The sequence below is a fragment of the Mesocricetus auratus genome, unplaced genomic scaffold (assembly GCF_017639785.1).
Source record: "Mesocricetus auratus isolate SY011 unplaced genomic scaffold, BCM_Maur_2.0 Super-Scaffold_15014, whole genome shotgun sequence".
Classification (NCBI taxonomy): domain Eukaryota; kingdom Metazoa; phylum Chordata; class Mammalia; order Rodentia; family Cricetidae; genus Mesocricetus; species Mesocricetus auratus.
In genome coordinates, this window is record NW_024429186.1 from 29,891,084 (window position 1) to 29,906,374 (window position 15,291).

At 43.5% G+C, this 15,291-nt stretch overlaps 1 protein-coding gene across 1 annotated transcript in view; it reads left to right on the top strand.

The window, feature by feature from the left end:
• Sptlc2 (serine palmitoyltransferase long chain base subunit 2) overlaps positions 1–14,751 on the top strand; it is a 72,953-nt gene extending 58,202 nt beyond the window's left edge. Inside the window, exons 10-12 of the mRNA XM_005083997.4 lie at positions 3,627–3,762; positions 5,027–5,156; positions 9,899–14,751. Of these exons, the coding sequence (XP_005084054.1) occupies positions 3,627–3,762; positions 5,027–5,156; positions 9,899–10,018 (386 nt within the window). The 3' untranslated portion in view covers positions 10,019–14,751. The remainder of the gene's footprint in view (positions 1–3,626; positions 3,763–5,026; positions 5,157–9,898) is intronic.
• The last annotated feature ends 540 nt before the right edge of the window (positions 14,752–15,291 follow it).

The window sequence follows — 15,291 nt, forward strand, 5'->3', positions numbered from 1 at the left end:
CAGAAGAAACACATAGTAGCAAAATATCTGGAGACGATGTCATGGGAATGGAAGTAGACAAACGGACAGATAAATACTTTTATAGATGGTATCATCTGATCTGTGTCATAGAATTGTTTGGAAAGGGAAAGAAAGGAAGGGCTGGTCCTTTATGTTTTCATTTCCTGTCTCAGGACAAAAGCTTTAAGTCTCAAGTGCTGTTTTCATAACACTTCCCCTGACTTACAAATTCTTGGAATACCCAATGCCAAAAACTTAACTGTTCCCCCTCCTCCCTTTTACGTTTTTTCTTAAGCAACAGAGGCTAAGAGTGCCACCTGGTGGTGGTGCATGCCCTTAATCCCAGCACTTGGGAGGCAGAGGCAGGCGGATCTCTGACAGTTCGAGACCAGTCTGGTCTACAAGACCTAGTTCCAGGACAGTCTCCAAAGCCACGGAGAAACCTGTCTCGAAAAACAAAACAAAAAAAGAGTGCCAAGCCCACCCCTGTAACACTCTGTTTTACTTCTGTTTTGTTGCTGTGTTTTGGTTTGTTTGCAATTTATAAAAGAATGATTACTAAATAGTAGCTGGCTATGATTAAGATTATGAATAGAGAGATTGGAGTATTAGCTTCAATTGTAGCTTCAGGTGATTTACTGAGTATTTGGCTTGTTATTATAGCAGTGACATTTCATGCAGTAAAGTGTACAGATTTTAGGTGATGTTGTTTAATTTGATGACACATTTCGTTACATGGGATAAGTAGTCCCTTCTGAGGAATTCTTTTGGCAGCTTTTTCTCATGCATGTGCAGATCTGCTCTTGCCAAAGCTCAGTAGAACCCCAAATCAGGTCCCCAAAGTATACGCTTTGCACCTCCCTCCACTCTTACGTACTGTACTGCCCAACAAAGTTCTATCCTCTTTGGCCTCTCCAATTCTGATTTCAAAACATCCTGGAACTTAACTCTAGGTAGCACGGAGCACCTGAAGGTTTACCCTGCTTTCTGTCTCAGAAGCATGCTACAACTCTTCTGTTGCTCTGTGTCTGAAAACCATTATGTTCTGTACTTTGTCCCGCTTTCCACTGTTCACAGTGGGAAAAAAACTCCTGTCCCAGTAGAAGGCAACACTGGAAGAGGAAATCTCTAAAAGTGGAAGAGGCTGGAATTTCGCTCAGTTGGTGAATGCTTGCCTTGCAGTCACAAAGCCCTTGGTTGACCTCAGCACTGCACTAAACCAGGCGTGGAGGCACACAGCTCTAAGTCACTTTCTGATACCTGGAGTATGCATGTGGTAGTTTGCAAAAGACTGACCCTCAAAGGCTTACGTGTACATCCTTAGTCCCCATTTGGTGACCTGTTTAAGAAGGGTTAGGAGGTGTAGCCTTATTAGAGGAAATGTGTCACTGGGGGGTGGGCTTTGATTCAAAAGCCCATGCCAGGCCCAGTGGCTTTCTTCCTGCTATCTATGAATCAGTATGTAAAGCTCTCAACTACTGATCCAAGAGCATACCCGCATGTGTGCCACCCACCACACTCGCTGCCATGGTGATAAACTGTAAGCAAACCCCCAATTAAGTACTTTATTTAGCCAGGTGTGGTGGCACATGCCTTTAGCCTTAGCAGAGGCAGGCTAAACTCTTTGAGTTTGAGGCCAGCCTGTCTACATAGTCAGTTAGGACAGCCAGGGCTATGTAGAGAGACTGTAGGTGTAGTTTGCTGTCCCTCCGACCAGTTTCCAAATAACCACACAGAGACTTACTAGTAATTATAAATGCTCAAGCGATTGCTTAAGTCGTTGCTAACTAGGTCTTACAACTTAAATTAACTAATATTTCTCATCTATGCTCTACCTCGTGGCTCAATCAATGCATTTCTTCAGCACAGTACGCTCATCTTGTTTCTCCCTGAGTCTCCATTGAGTCTCCTGGTGACTCCACCTTCTTCATCCCAGCCCTCTCTCCCTGTCCGAAACTCCCACCTAACCTCTCCTGCCTAGCTATTGGCCATTTAGCTCCTTATTAAACCAGTGAGAGTAACATATCTTCACAGTGTACGAAAGGATTATTCTACAACAGAGACCCTGTCTCAAAAATATCAGAGTAACCTTGGTCGTAGTATATCTTTGTAGCAATAAAAACTCTAAAACAACATGAGAGCCTGTCTTGGGGGGGGGGTGATGACAACACAACAGTCAATCAGTAACAGTTTTTAAAATTAGAGTGGGCATCTTTATATATTGAGATTTTTTAATGAATTTATTTTTATTTTATTGATATTTTGCCTGTATGTGTATGTCTGTGAGAATGTTGAATCCTGGAGTTAGAGTTATAAGTTGCCATGAGGGTGCTAGGAAAAGCAGTCTTTGCTCTAACTGTGAGTCATCTCTCCAGCCCCATATTGAGATATTTATGTCCAGATAAGTTAGGGTATGTAATTCTTAGAACTCATCAGTTCTCAGAATACGTACATACACACCATACTTAATGTCAGCACTTGTTCTTTGTAAGGCACTTGCATAACTTAGTGATCATTCCAATCTAAAGTTCAGAGTTTTTCTCTGATCCACTTGAAATTATTAGATATAGAGGGTATTAATTTGGAATATGTGTGTCCATCTTATCTATAGTTTCCCTTGAATGGTGGGTATGTCATTGTCCTAATTCTAAGAACATCTGAGTTATGTGTGTCTTATCGATTGATAAACTTAAACTGTGTCACTTAAAATACAAATTCATACCAGACAGTGGTGGTACATGCCTTTAAACTTAGCATTCAGGAGGCAGAGGCAATCGGATCTCTGTGAGTTCAAGGCTAGCCTGGTCTACAGAGTGAGTTCCAGGACAGCTGAGGCTACATGGAGAAACCCTGTCTTGAAAACAAAACAAAAAACCTGCTGTCAGCCTGGGGCTATGGTGGGCTTGGTGGTAGAGTGCTTGATTAGCATGTGTGAGATCCTAGGTTTGATACCCAGCACCAAAATAAGATGAAATTTGTTGTTTGTAGCTAGAAGGACAAGTAGCAGGATGCAGAACAAGGCGTATTCATGTTTTTATTTTATGTGCATTGGTGTTTTGCCTGCATGTATGTCTGTGTGAGGGTGTCAGATCACTTGGTGCTGAATCATAGACAGTTGTGAGCTGCCATGTGTGTCCTGGGAATTGAACTCAGGTCCTCTGGAAGAGCAGCCTGTGCTCTTAACTGCTGAACCATCTCTCCTGCCCCATGAGCAAGGCATATTTATGTTTATATTCCATACAGGTTAATGTGCAAAACTATTTTATGGTAGCACATGCCTAATCCCAGCACTTGGGAAACTGAGACAAGAATTACAAGACTTAAAGAACATCCTGAACTACACAGTAAAAGTTGTTTGAAAACACCTGGTCAGGCTGTGTGGTTTTGGTGATGCCTTTAATCTCAGCATTTGGGAGGCAATGGCAGGTGGATGTCTGAGTTTGAGGCCAGCCTGTTTTACATAGAGAGTTCCAGGACAGGCAGAGGTGTTACACAAAGAAACCCTATCTGGAAAAACAAAAAGCAAAACAAATAAAAGACCTGTTAAGATAAAAAGGAGACAGGGAAAATGATTATCTTTTTCTTCTATTCCTTAGTGGGTTTTTTTGTTTTGTTTTGTTTTTTAGGCAAAGAATGTATACAACAGTTGGCTGAGAACACCAGGTATTTCAGGAGACGACTGAAGGAAATGGGATTCATCATCTATGGCAATGAAGATTCCCCGGTGGTGCCTTTGATGCTCTACATGCCAGCCAAAATTGGGTACATTTTGTGGAAGGTCCAACCTGCCCTGTCATTAGACAGAAGGATATGTTGGGGCTGGAGCGGGAAAAGTTGGCATTCCTGAGTAGTCCTGGCTAGCCAGGAAGTCACTATGTGTAGATCAAGCTTCCTCACTGCATTGGCCTGCCTCTACCTCCCAAGGTCTGGGATTAGAGGTGTGCACCTCCACACCTGCTGTGGGCAGCCTTTTATTCCCAAATACTGTGAACAGGTTAAGGGAAGGTAAAACAGAAAGCATAATTTTGTCAAAAAAACCAAGTTAGAATTCATTATTTAGTGAGGATTCAGATGTGGAGTAAGGGTACAAGATAGCTGTGGTTATTGTACAAGAATTGTGGAGTTTGGGTAGCCTGCTGGCCTATAGAGCCTCAAAGCAGCTTGTACTCCAGGCAACTTTAGTCCCAAGTAGGTTTAAAAGGGGGAGGAGGGGAATAAGGAGGCTGGAGAGGTGGCTCAGCAGTTAAGAGCACTGGCTGCTTTTCCAGAGGTCCTGAGTAATTCTCAGCAACCACATGGTGACTCACAACTATCTGTAATGAGATCTAGTGCCCTCCTCTGGCTGCAGGCATATGTGCAAGCAGACCCCTACATAAGAAACCAATCAATCTTGTTAATTAACTAATTTCTAGTTTAGAAGGCCAATTCCAGTCAACAACTCTGGCAGCAACCCTTTTAACAGCAGGTCCTCTGTCCTCATAGTCCCAAAAATTACTGTTTTGAGACTGTTTGAGAACTGAGTTTTTTAATACTGATATATTTTAGAATCTTAACCACTGTTATGTTTCAGGGACAGGCTATCACCTAAAGTAAACTTTTATCACAGTTGCTCCTTGCCAGCTACATTCTTCTACCTTTGTGAAGGAATGACTATCAGAGGACTGAAAAAACAGAATTTTTAGAACTGTCTGTTGTGTTTATGCCTATATCATCAAAACTCAGGCCAGCAGTCAGGTGTGGTGGCGCACGCATTTAATACCAGTACTCAAGAGGCAGAGGCAGTCGAATCTCTGTGCGTGTAAGGCCGGTCTGGTCTACAGAGAAACTCTGTACTGGCTGCTGTTTACACTTCTTGGTTTCTTTTGTTGTTGTTTTGGTTTTTGAGGCAGAATTTCTCTGTGTAGCCTTGACTGTACTAGAACTAGTTCTTCCCTCGAACTTAGGTCCTCCTGCCCCTGCCTATTAAAGGCATGAGCCACCATACCAGCTACATTTCTTGGTTTCATTTCCTGTTTTCCTTTTGTAGCGCCTTTGGGCGGGAGATGCTGAAGCGGAACATTGGTGTAGTTGTGGTGGGGTTTCCTGCCACCCCAATCATTGAGTCCAGAGCCAGATTTTGTCTGTCAGCAGCTCATACCAAAGAGATACTTGATACGGTAAGTACCTTGCAGTCTTTATAACACGTTACTAAAAGGGGCTGTGTATCACATGGTATTGATCGCTTGATGTTCTTGGACACCTAGGATTTTTTTTTGTTTGTTTTGTTTTTTTTGTTTTTTGTTTTTTGAGACAGGATTTCTCTGTAGCTTTGGAGCCTTTCCTGGAACTCACAGAGATTCACCTGCCTTGGCTTTTTATTGTTTATTTATCAATTTATTGTATTTTTATTTATTTATTTTTTCCAGATAGGGTTTCTCTGTGTAGCCCTGACTGTCCTGGAACTAGCTTTGTAGACCAGGCTGGCCTTGAACTTGCTGAAATCCGCCTGCCTCTGCCTCCCAAGTGCTGGGAGTAAAGGCATGCACTACCACTGCCTGGTTTAATTTTTTTTTTAAGAGCACTTTATTGGTGATTGATCTTCATTTTTTTTAAAGTTTTCGTTCTTTAAGTGACCAATACAATACTCTAGTGTTGTGAACTGTGGATAAAATTATAGCTACATCATTTCCCCATTCCCCTTTTCTAATTCCAGTCCCTCCCGTGTACCTCTGCCCTTGCTCTCATTCAAATTCATGGCTTCTTTATTGTTGTTGGGGTGAGGGTGCATGTTCCTAAATCTATTGCTCAGGTTGTATTATGTTACTTGTATATATGTTCCAGGGCTAACCATTTGGTATTAGATAATAAATTGGTATTCTCTTTTCGGGGAAGGGCTATTTCTTCCACTCACCATTCCCTGTTTGTCTGTAGCTCTATATCTAAGGTTGAGACCTTGTAAGCTTTCCCCTTCCAAGTTAACATGTCTGTTGGTATTTAGGCCTTATTTAGGCAGTCATATTGGTAAGACTTAGGTGTAGCTTCTCTGAGATTTCTATGAGACATGATCTCACAGCAAACTTCCTGTTCCTCTGATTCATACCACACTCCAACCCCTCCGACATTGATTCCTGAGCCTTAGACAAGAGTTGTTATAGTTGTATTAATCAGGACTGGGCTCCATAACCCTGCATTTTGTTGTGATTTTCTGTAATGGTCTCCATTTGTTACAAAGAGAAGTTTCTTTGCTGAAGGTGAGGTCTACACTTAACTGTGGGTATAAGGACAGATATGTTTGCATTATTATTAGGGATTATGCTACCTTAGGAAAGTACTGGTTGTAGGCCACTTGAAATGCTTTTTGTTTTTGAGACAGTGTCTTACATGTAGTCCTTGAACCTGGTCTCCTCTGCATCTCCAAGAACAGGGATTCTGGGAATGAGCCATCACACCTGACTAAAACCTTTTATTTTTAAAACCATAGGCTTGTTGAAGTCATTTTATCTTGTGATATTTTATAGAATTAACACGAAAAATGAACAAGAGTGTTATGTGATACAAACTAATTTTTATTCAGTTAATAGGTCCTGTCACATGATTAAAAAATTAACATTTGGTGTGTGGTGGTGATGTGTTTGCTTGAGCATATATGAAGATGAGAGAAAACTTGAGAGAGTTTTCTCCTTTCATTATGTAGGTTCTGGAGATCAAACTCAGGTCATCAGGCTTGGCAGCAAATGCCTTACCCACTGAACCATCTCACTGACCCACGACTCTTCATATAGGAAGAGTCAGAATACATACCTGTCTGTGCCCATAAATAATACACAGAATCAACACATAAAATACAGACTCAGGAAAGCTGTTCTGAAAAACAAGAAGGACAAGGGAAGCACAGCTGCCCTAGAATATTCCCTTACTCAGCCACATAATGTTTTCTAAGAACCTATCCTACCCTTAGAATGTATTTATAGAGAATACCTACAATATACAAAAAGACTGTTAGAGCTAAATAAATGGTGTTGGCAACATTAGTAAGTAAGACATTCTTGCACCACATTAATATTCCCATATTTCAGCAATAAACAAATGAAAAGGGAATCTTAGGCCAGGCATGGTGGTGCAGACCTTAGTCCCAGTACTTGGGAGGCTGAGCAGAAGGATCACACGTTCAGGACCAGTGTGAGTGTGCACAAGCCCTTTTTTATTAGTCTCAACACCAGGGGTCAGGTAGATACCTAAGAGTAAGAGTAACTAAGGAACCTTGTAAAATTGTTAAATTTATGCTTAATAAACTGAGTGGAGTTGTGGGCTCCTATAGTCTCAGCTACTTATGCTACTTAGGCTGAGGCAGGAGCATCCCCTAGTCTCACAAGTTTGAGGCTGATCTGGCAATGTAGTGAGATGCCATCTCAAAAAAAAAAAAAAGAGTGAATGAGTATTGTTAGAATGTCAGTATAGTCATCTACAGACCCAGAGCAAATTCAACCAGAATTCAAGTTACACTGTTTGCAGAAATGGAAACACTGATCCTGAAGTTTATATGGAACTAGTAGATTTCCCCCAAACAGCTGAAATGGTGTTGAAAATGAAAGTTGGAAGACTCATCATATTTGTCAATTTCAAATCTAATTAGAACCTACAATGACTAAAGCAGTGAGTACCAGCACAAGGATCGCAGTTAGACCAGAGGCTTGGAATGAAAGCTGGGGAATCAGCCTAAGCGTCCAGTCAACTGATGGTTCGTAGGGTAGCCGGAGCAGGCAGTGAGCAAAGGAGAGTTTCTAAAGCAAGCAGTGCCAGAATGAATGCCCAGTGAAGCTACAACCCTACAGCATGGACAGAACAGACCTGCAACTGTGCTAACTGAAAGAAGCTAGACACACTCCACTCATAAGGAATGTCCATAATGGGGACTCTACAGTGTTAGAAAATATATTAGTGGTTGTAAGAGCTTAGAGGAAAGCAGGGGTGCAGAGTGATAAACATACTGAGTATGGGAGTTAATTGGGAGAAGACAGAGGCCAGCCTGGTCTACAGAGTCAATTCCAAGGCAGACAGGGCTACACAGAAATCTGTCTCAAAAAGCCCCCCGCAAAAAAAGAAAAAGGAAGCCGAGCATTGGTGGCGCACGCCTTTAATCCCAGCACTCGGGAGGCAGAGGCAGGCGGATCTCTGTGAGTTCGAGGCCAGCCTGGTCTACAGAATGAGTTCCAGGACAGCCTTCAAAGCCACAGAGAAACCCTGTCTCGAAAAACCAAGAAAAGGAAAAGGAAACTCTCTACAACCAGTGAAGTGATGAAAGTTGTTCCATGATGGGATTAAACTAGAAGCACTGAATTGTGTCCGGTAAAAAGCTGGGCTTTGTGGGCTGGAGAGATGGCTCAGAGGTTAAGAGCACAGACTGCTCTTCCAGAGGTCCTGAGTTCAATTCCCAGCAACCACATGGTGGCTCACAACCATTCATGAGATATGGCGCCCTCTCCTGGCCTGCAGACATAAATGGAGGCAGAATGTTATATTCATAATAAATAAATAAATCTTTAAAAAAAAAAAAAGCTGGGCTTTGTAGAATGTGGGTCCTTTTTCAGTAAAGTCATCTTCCCACACAATGGGAAGAATGATGGCACCCGCTGTGGGAGGGCAGCTGTGCTGGCATACCTCCTCACTCAGCCTGTACTTATGAGCTCGTCTGATGCCTTGAGCCAGGGGTCACTGTAATTATTTGCTAATAGATGGTACCATGTAATGGTTCTTTGCTCCTAATCTAAACAAATAACCTCACTTATGGGCCATCAGTTTCTATTACAAATTTGTTTTTTTCTGTAGACAAACCTTGTGTGGGGCTGTGAGAGGTGGTGTATACCCACAGTCCTGGGTGCCCAGCAGTCTGAGATAGAAGGATCACTTGAGCTCAGGAGCTCCAGATCAGCTTGAGAAGTTTATTGAGATTCCATATCACATAACAAACAAGAAAACAAGATCAAAAACCTTGTGAAATACTGGATATGGGAACAAAACTCTTACTTTTATCCTCTTGGGCACTGAGAGTTTGTTTCTGCTCACTTCATGTTTCTAACCACTTTCGTCTTTACACTGATGAAAAAATATTAGGTACTCCTCTAGTGAAGGCTCATACATATCCTTTCCTCTGTGTTCTAAGTCATGTACACCTTTGTTTTAAGTGTATAGACCCTCTATCAGTCAAGGAAATAAATGGCTAATGGTTTCTCCCGTCTAAAGTTCAGAGTTAACTGTCTGTGGACTCTTCAGTTAAGCCTGGCCTCAGAGATACCACTGTTCTGATAGCACAGTGAAGCTCAGCTCTTACTCTATATTTTTCACATTTTGGAATAAAGAACAGGCAAACTGACCTTTATGCTGGTAAACAGTTCTAAAATACACATTTTCTTTTAAAACGCTTTTTATAATTTCTATTTATTCTGCTTTTGAGTATGGTGTGGGTTCAGACATGCCATGACTTGCATGCAGGTCAAAGTGCAGGTTGTGAAAGTTGGTTCTTCCCACTGTGGGTCCTAGGGATTGACCTCAGGCTGCAAGGCTCTGTGGGAGGTGCCTTTCCTGCTGAGCTGCTCGCTGACCCAAAGTGTGCGTTCTCATACAGAATTATAGCTCTAACCCTGACAGGAGGCCTGTTCCCTCTCCTCCTGAGCACATTACATGGGTAAGAACTCAACCTTTGTAGTGCTCAGGTGCTCACGGCCCATCTTGATGGCCAGGCCTGAGGCCTGAGCTCTTGTTCAGATGCCACTCTTGTCTGAGCTGTGTACAGTCTTTCTTGCATACCTGAATTCACTGTATCCCACCAAGATGACCTTGCCACTGTTGTTTCAGCCCAGCAAAGTGTTGGGCATGCTTGCATCCTGCTCATCCTGGCTGACCACTGTTCTGTGTGTTTTAGGCTTTAAAGGAGATAGATGAAGTTGGGGATCTGCTGCAGCTGAAGTACTCACGCCGTCGGCTGGTGCCTCTGTTGGACAGACCCTTTGATGAGACTACCTATGAGGAGACAGAAGACTGAGCCTTTTTGGTGCTCCCTAGAGGAGGAAACTCCCTCCAAGGACAGTGTGTGGCCTTTCTGAGCCAGTTCCAGAACCACACTTCAGTGACCACCTCATGTGAAAGACATTTCTGAAGCTACTGAAGGTGGCCACCTCCACTCCAAATGGCATTTTGTAAATAGTAAAAAAAAAAACAAACTGCTTCACATTCTTCCATTGTTTGCTAAGTCTCACCTTTATATAATATAATATAATAATATATATATAAATGATTACTTTGTCCATTAAAAATGTTTTATTTTATAACTATTCTACTTGTGAAATCACGCTGACCCTTGCCTGGGGCTTACCACACAGATATCCCACACTCCAGTCACCTCCTGGGCTTGGACCCATCAAGACTCGCCCTGGCCCTGGCTCTCCAGCCTTGAGACTCACTGGCCTCTCCCTAGGGAGCAAGTGCCTTCTGCTGACTTCCTGTCCAGGTCTCAGAGGTTGCCCCGCCCACCCGTTAACCCATATTTAACCAGTCAAGTTAATCAACCAAAGCATTCTGTCTTTAGTCTTAAATGTTAACAATGCCAAGAAGTTTATTACGTGACCCCCCGGCCAAGGACCTCCCTAGTCTGCTCTTATTCTTCTTCGTTATTGTTGTTCTGCTCATCATCAGACACTTCTTCATAGGGTCACAGACTGAAGATGTGTCCCGAGTTTGTGTTCTTCCCCAATCCAGCCCTAATGCTTCCGACCTCCACAGTTACCACAGCCTCTGGCTGCTTCTGGGTCCAGATAAATCCTGGTAAAGGAAAGTGAGCAGTCCTTTGCCCGTGTTCCACTTCGCCATTAGTGGTATAAGTTTTCCTTGGAGATGCTGACCCACTTGGACAGCGCTCTTCCAAATGCCAGTTGTACTCTTAAATGTCCTAAGGTGATTTGACCCAGCCTCTGGGGCTGGCTTCTCTTGTGCTTCCTTGATGTATTTTTCCTTTGAGGAATTTCTAATCAAATACCTCTTTCCTGAACTGGAATAGCCTCCGTGTGTCTGTCGCCAGTAGGTCAGGGACTTCATCCAGAGCTCAGCACTGCTTGACCAAAGAACACATCCGAGGAACACCGTTTAAAGTTACTCTTTTCTTTTGACCAAAGTTTAATCGAAGAGAATGTTCAGCTTTGTTGCACTGAAAACGAATCTGTCTTTTAGTGGTGACCAAGTGTTATAAGGAAGGATTGAGAATAGAATGAGAAGAACTGTAGAAAAGTGTATTTCATATGTCATTCTTTAAAATTACTCTTTTTATTGGTAAACATGCCCAACCATATTCTCCTGGGGACCGCACTATCAGCCGCGGTACATGGGCGAGAAGACAGAGCAGTGTTGTTTGTAAAGCTCTGTTCCCATGGCCTGGATCTAAAGCATCTTTGGTCCTCCTGACATCTGTGAGCTTTCAGCCCTTGAGACAGTCCAAGGTCATAGGTGACTTTTTTTAAAGATTAGAAATGGAGCCAGGTGGTGGTGGCGCACGCTTTTAATCCCAGCACTCGGGAGGCAGAGGCAGGCAGATCTCTGTGAGTTCGAGAACAGTTTTGTCCACAGAGTTCCAGAACAGCCAGAGCTTTTAGACAGAGAAGCCCTGTCTCAAACTCTACCCCACCCTCCCAAAAAAAGATAGAAATGGGTGAATAAGCAGGGTGTGGTAGTCTATGCCTTTAATCCCAGCACTAGGGAGGCAGAGGCAGGTGGATCTCTGAGGTTGAGGTCAGCCAGGGCTGCATAGTGAAACCTGTCTCAAAAGAGAAAAAAGAAAGCAAAAGAAAATAGTAAATAAAAGGACCACAGAAAGAGACAACTACATTTATTAAAAAAATTCCAAAGCTAAGTCTTGTTTAAAATGTGTTGCTCACATAGGGCTTGTAAAAGTGATGAACATGCCTCCTAGGCTTTCAGCTTACATAAAGTCACTTCAAACTAAAGTGTTATTGATGGGCATTACACACACACACACATATATATATATATCACTTGGTTGATGCAAAGTTTATTTCAGGCTAATTACAAGTTTATTTTGAAGAAACAAAACTCCTGTGATCTACCTCCTAGAGGACAAAATGGTATATATACATTATATGTGACTGCTTATTTGTAACTAGTAGAAATCATGGGCCCAGTCATGTCATAGATCATTATTGAAATTTTGGGGCAATACAAAGGGCATATTAGTCCAGCATTTGAGTATGAGTAGAAGCCTGGATCTTAAAGAGACTCAAACGTGTATGTAAGTCAGCCGTCACCACCAAACCTGGCTGCTGATTGGTCTGCAGGGCGCAACTCACCCTAGCACTTTGCATTATGCTTTTCATTACCGTTGTCCTTATTCATTTCATGTTTGCAAGCCCCTCTTCATGGCTCACATCAGAAACCGGAGCCTCGTCAGAATCATGCACGAGACATGGCCCAAGGGGCAAGGGCAGTGAGCATCTCCCCTCTATAGCATCCTTGTTGAAGGGATCCAGCCCTCGTCAGTCCTTCATTCATGGTCTTCGACTCTTACCGTTGGGCAGGGTTTCAGAATCAGCTTCTTCTTGAGTCCTCCAGCCTCACTTCTGCCCACACCTGAGTAGGTCAAAGGGTGGAGCATCTTCATAGTGACCGCCTGTAGTCCTTCACTCCCTCTCTGCGTCATCTTGGTGGTTGGGGTTGTAGGTCCAGAAAAGACGTGTGTGCTGGTGCAGGGTTTGGGGAGCTGTAGTGTAGACAGCCTGATTCTTGCATGCACAACCATGCACTTCAGTGATCGACCAGGGGCTTCTTCCTTTTTTCAGCTGAGGGCATCCACGTCTGAGTCTCCATGACTGTCAGGGGTCAGGGTGTGGCCAGATTACCTAGTGTACACTATAACTTGCAAGAAGCGGATTGATAGCTGGTTTAGATTTCCCGACGTTTTTGGACAAAGGGGAAATGATATCTATTACCACCTCCATTCTCCCAAATTGGTGAATCTGCCTAATTGTTTGTAGTATTTGACAAAACCCCCTAGAAAAAATAACAACTGATTCTCCTGTGTAAATGATTGCTATGGGTCAGGTGTGGTGCATACCTGTAATCCCAATATTCAGGGGACAGAAGCAAGAGGACCTTCTAGAATTCTGGATTAGCCTATGCTGCAGGGTAAGAGTCTCCAAAGAAAGCAGGGGAGATTTCTATGACTGAATGCCAAGGGTGCTGTTGTAGGTAAGAAATACCCAGGTGTTCTGTCACCTTGTTTCAAATGGGCTAGAAAAGGGGAGAGGATAGTACTTTTTCTCTCTGACTGCCCTCCCTGTGCCTGTGATGACCAGGAGCTATGAGGTGTTTCTGACAAGTAAAATCACCTTAGCCTGGGGCTATGAAGGGAGAGGTTTGTGGAAATCAGGATTCTGCTTGGCAGTTTATCCAAGAGTCTATAGCCCTACCCCCACCCCCCAGTTCCAGAACCTACGGATGAGCTGTACCTGTAAGCTCAGTGCCCAGCAGGCATCTTAATCTATTAAGCCGGTCAATCAGAATACCTTGCATGTGGAGAAAAGCATGTCCTTCCTTCCCTCTGCCTTAGCCATGTGAAATGTGTGCTTGGGCTCCTAGCCAGCTGCTGTGTTCAGCCAGATAGCCAACTCAGGGCTAAGAAGAAATGCTAGGGCCTGCCAGCAACCGCCTCCTTTGTCCTGCCTAAGAAATACCATTGTTCCTTTTATAGTTTTCAGTGACTTCTGTTTTCCAAGCAGCTTTTTTGATGTATACAGAAGTGTTTCTAGGAAGGAAACACAAGGAGCCAACTTGAGCCCTTAATGAAAACGACCATTTTCATCTTTGTCGAATCTGAAGGTTTTACATTCATAGTTCACCCTTAGGAGCAGCTTTGGGGGTGGGGGAGCTGTGGGCAAGATTTTGTTTACGATGGTATAGCCTTAAATTGTTACTGTTTCTGGTGTAATGGATTGTAATAAACTGACCCTGAAGAATGCCCAGGCTCTTACCCTGCACTTACTTCTTTTAAGGAAGCAATACCTAAAGCTCTGGTTTTGGAGCGGTTGAAGTGTCTGTTTCCTTGCCATCTGAGCTCTTCCCTCGTGCAAGGCAACTCCAGCCAACTCAAAAGTCCAGCACAGTTCCCAGGTTTCTAGTGCAAATCCCGATTGTTTGGTGTAGGCCTTCCAGCTGAGTGAAGGCTGCACACCCTACCTTCCCCTTAACATCGTACCTCAGGGTTAGTTTGCCCAGGGTCTTCCATCACAGGGCATGGGAGCCTTTCCTGTGAGTTTAGCCTGCATGCCCACAGTCTTGGTGATCCCTCTCTGGACGGAGGCAGCTAACAATAAGGAATGGGGGAAAGAGGAGAGCAGGTGTCTACAGAAGAGCTGAATTAGGGTGATCCTGTTGGTTGATCCATGCTTTCCCACTGGCCAAGTTACTGTAAACTGGAATGTGCAAGGTGTACTGTGATCTAACCCTTTCCATTGCTGCAATGTTCTTATCACCTGGGAATGTGGGATTCTTTTTAATTTTGGTACTGTCTTACAAATGTCACCCTTGTGTAGCTTTTTGCCTTCTTGCCAGATGATTTTTTTTCTTTCATTTATATCGGATGACTGTGAAGCTACATAGTAGGTTGCGGAGGGTGTCGATTTTCAGAATGCATGTTAAGAATATAAGGGGACCTACTTGAGATGAATCATCCCACAAATATTGTTTTGCCCTAATAAAATATTCAGAAATAGACACGTACCTGCCTTCATTCATTCAGCCAATAAATATCAGGCATTAACCTCAACGCCAGCAAGTGTACTGGGCACTGCTAACAACCGCAATGAAAAGACAAATGTAAACAAGTGTGTGAGCATACAGTTTTGCAGACTGCTAAGGGCTTGCACAGAAAACCCAAAGGGGATAATAGAAATGGGTAACAGAGCTGGGCAGTGGTGACATATGCCTTTAATCCCAGCACTCAGGAGGCAGAGGCAGGCAGATCTCTGTGAGTTCGAGACCAGCCTGTTCTACAGAGTGAGTTCAAGCTCCAGAGCTACACAGAGAAACCCTGTCTCAAAAAACAAACAAGAGGGAGAGACAGAGAGAGAGAGGTGGTGGTGGCCACTGGGCAAGGCTGCAGAGGCCAGGGCAGCTGTCTTTGCAGATTGGGGTCAGGGGAGGTGTTTGCTTTAGCTGTGGAGAAACCAGTGAAAAGTTTTTTATTTTGTTCTTTCACATTTATTGGGGCAACCCCCCCCCCCGTGTGTGTCTGTGTGAACATGCCAGTTCACT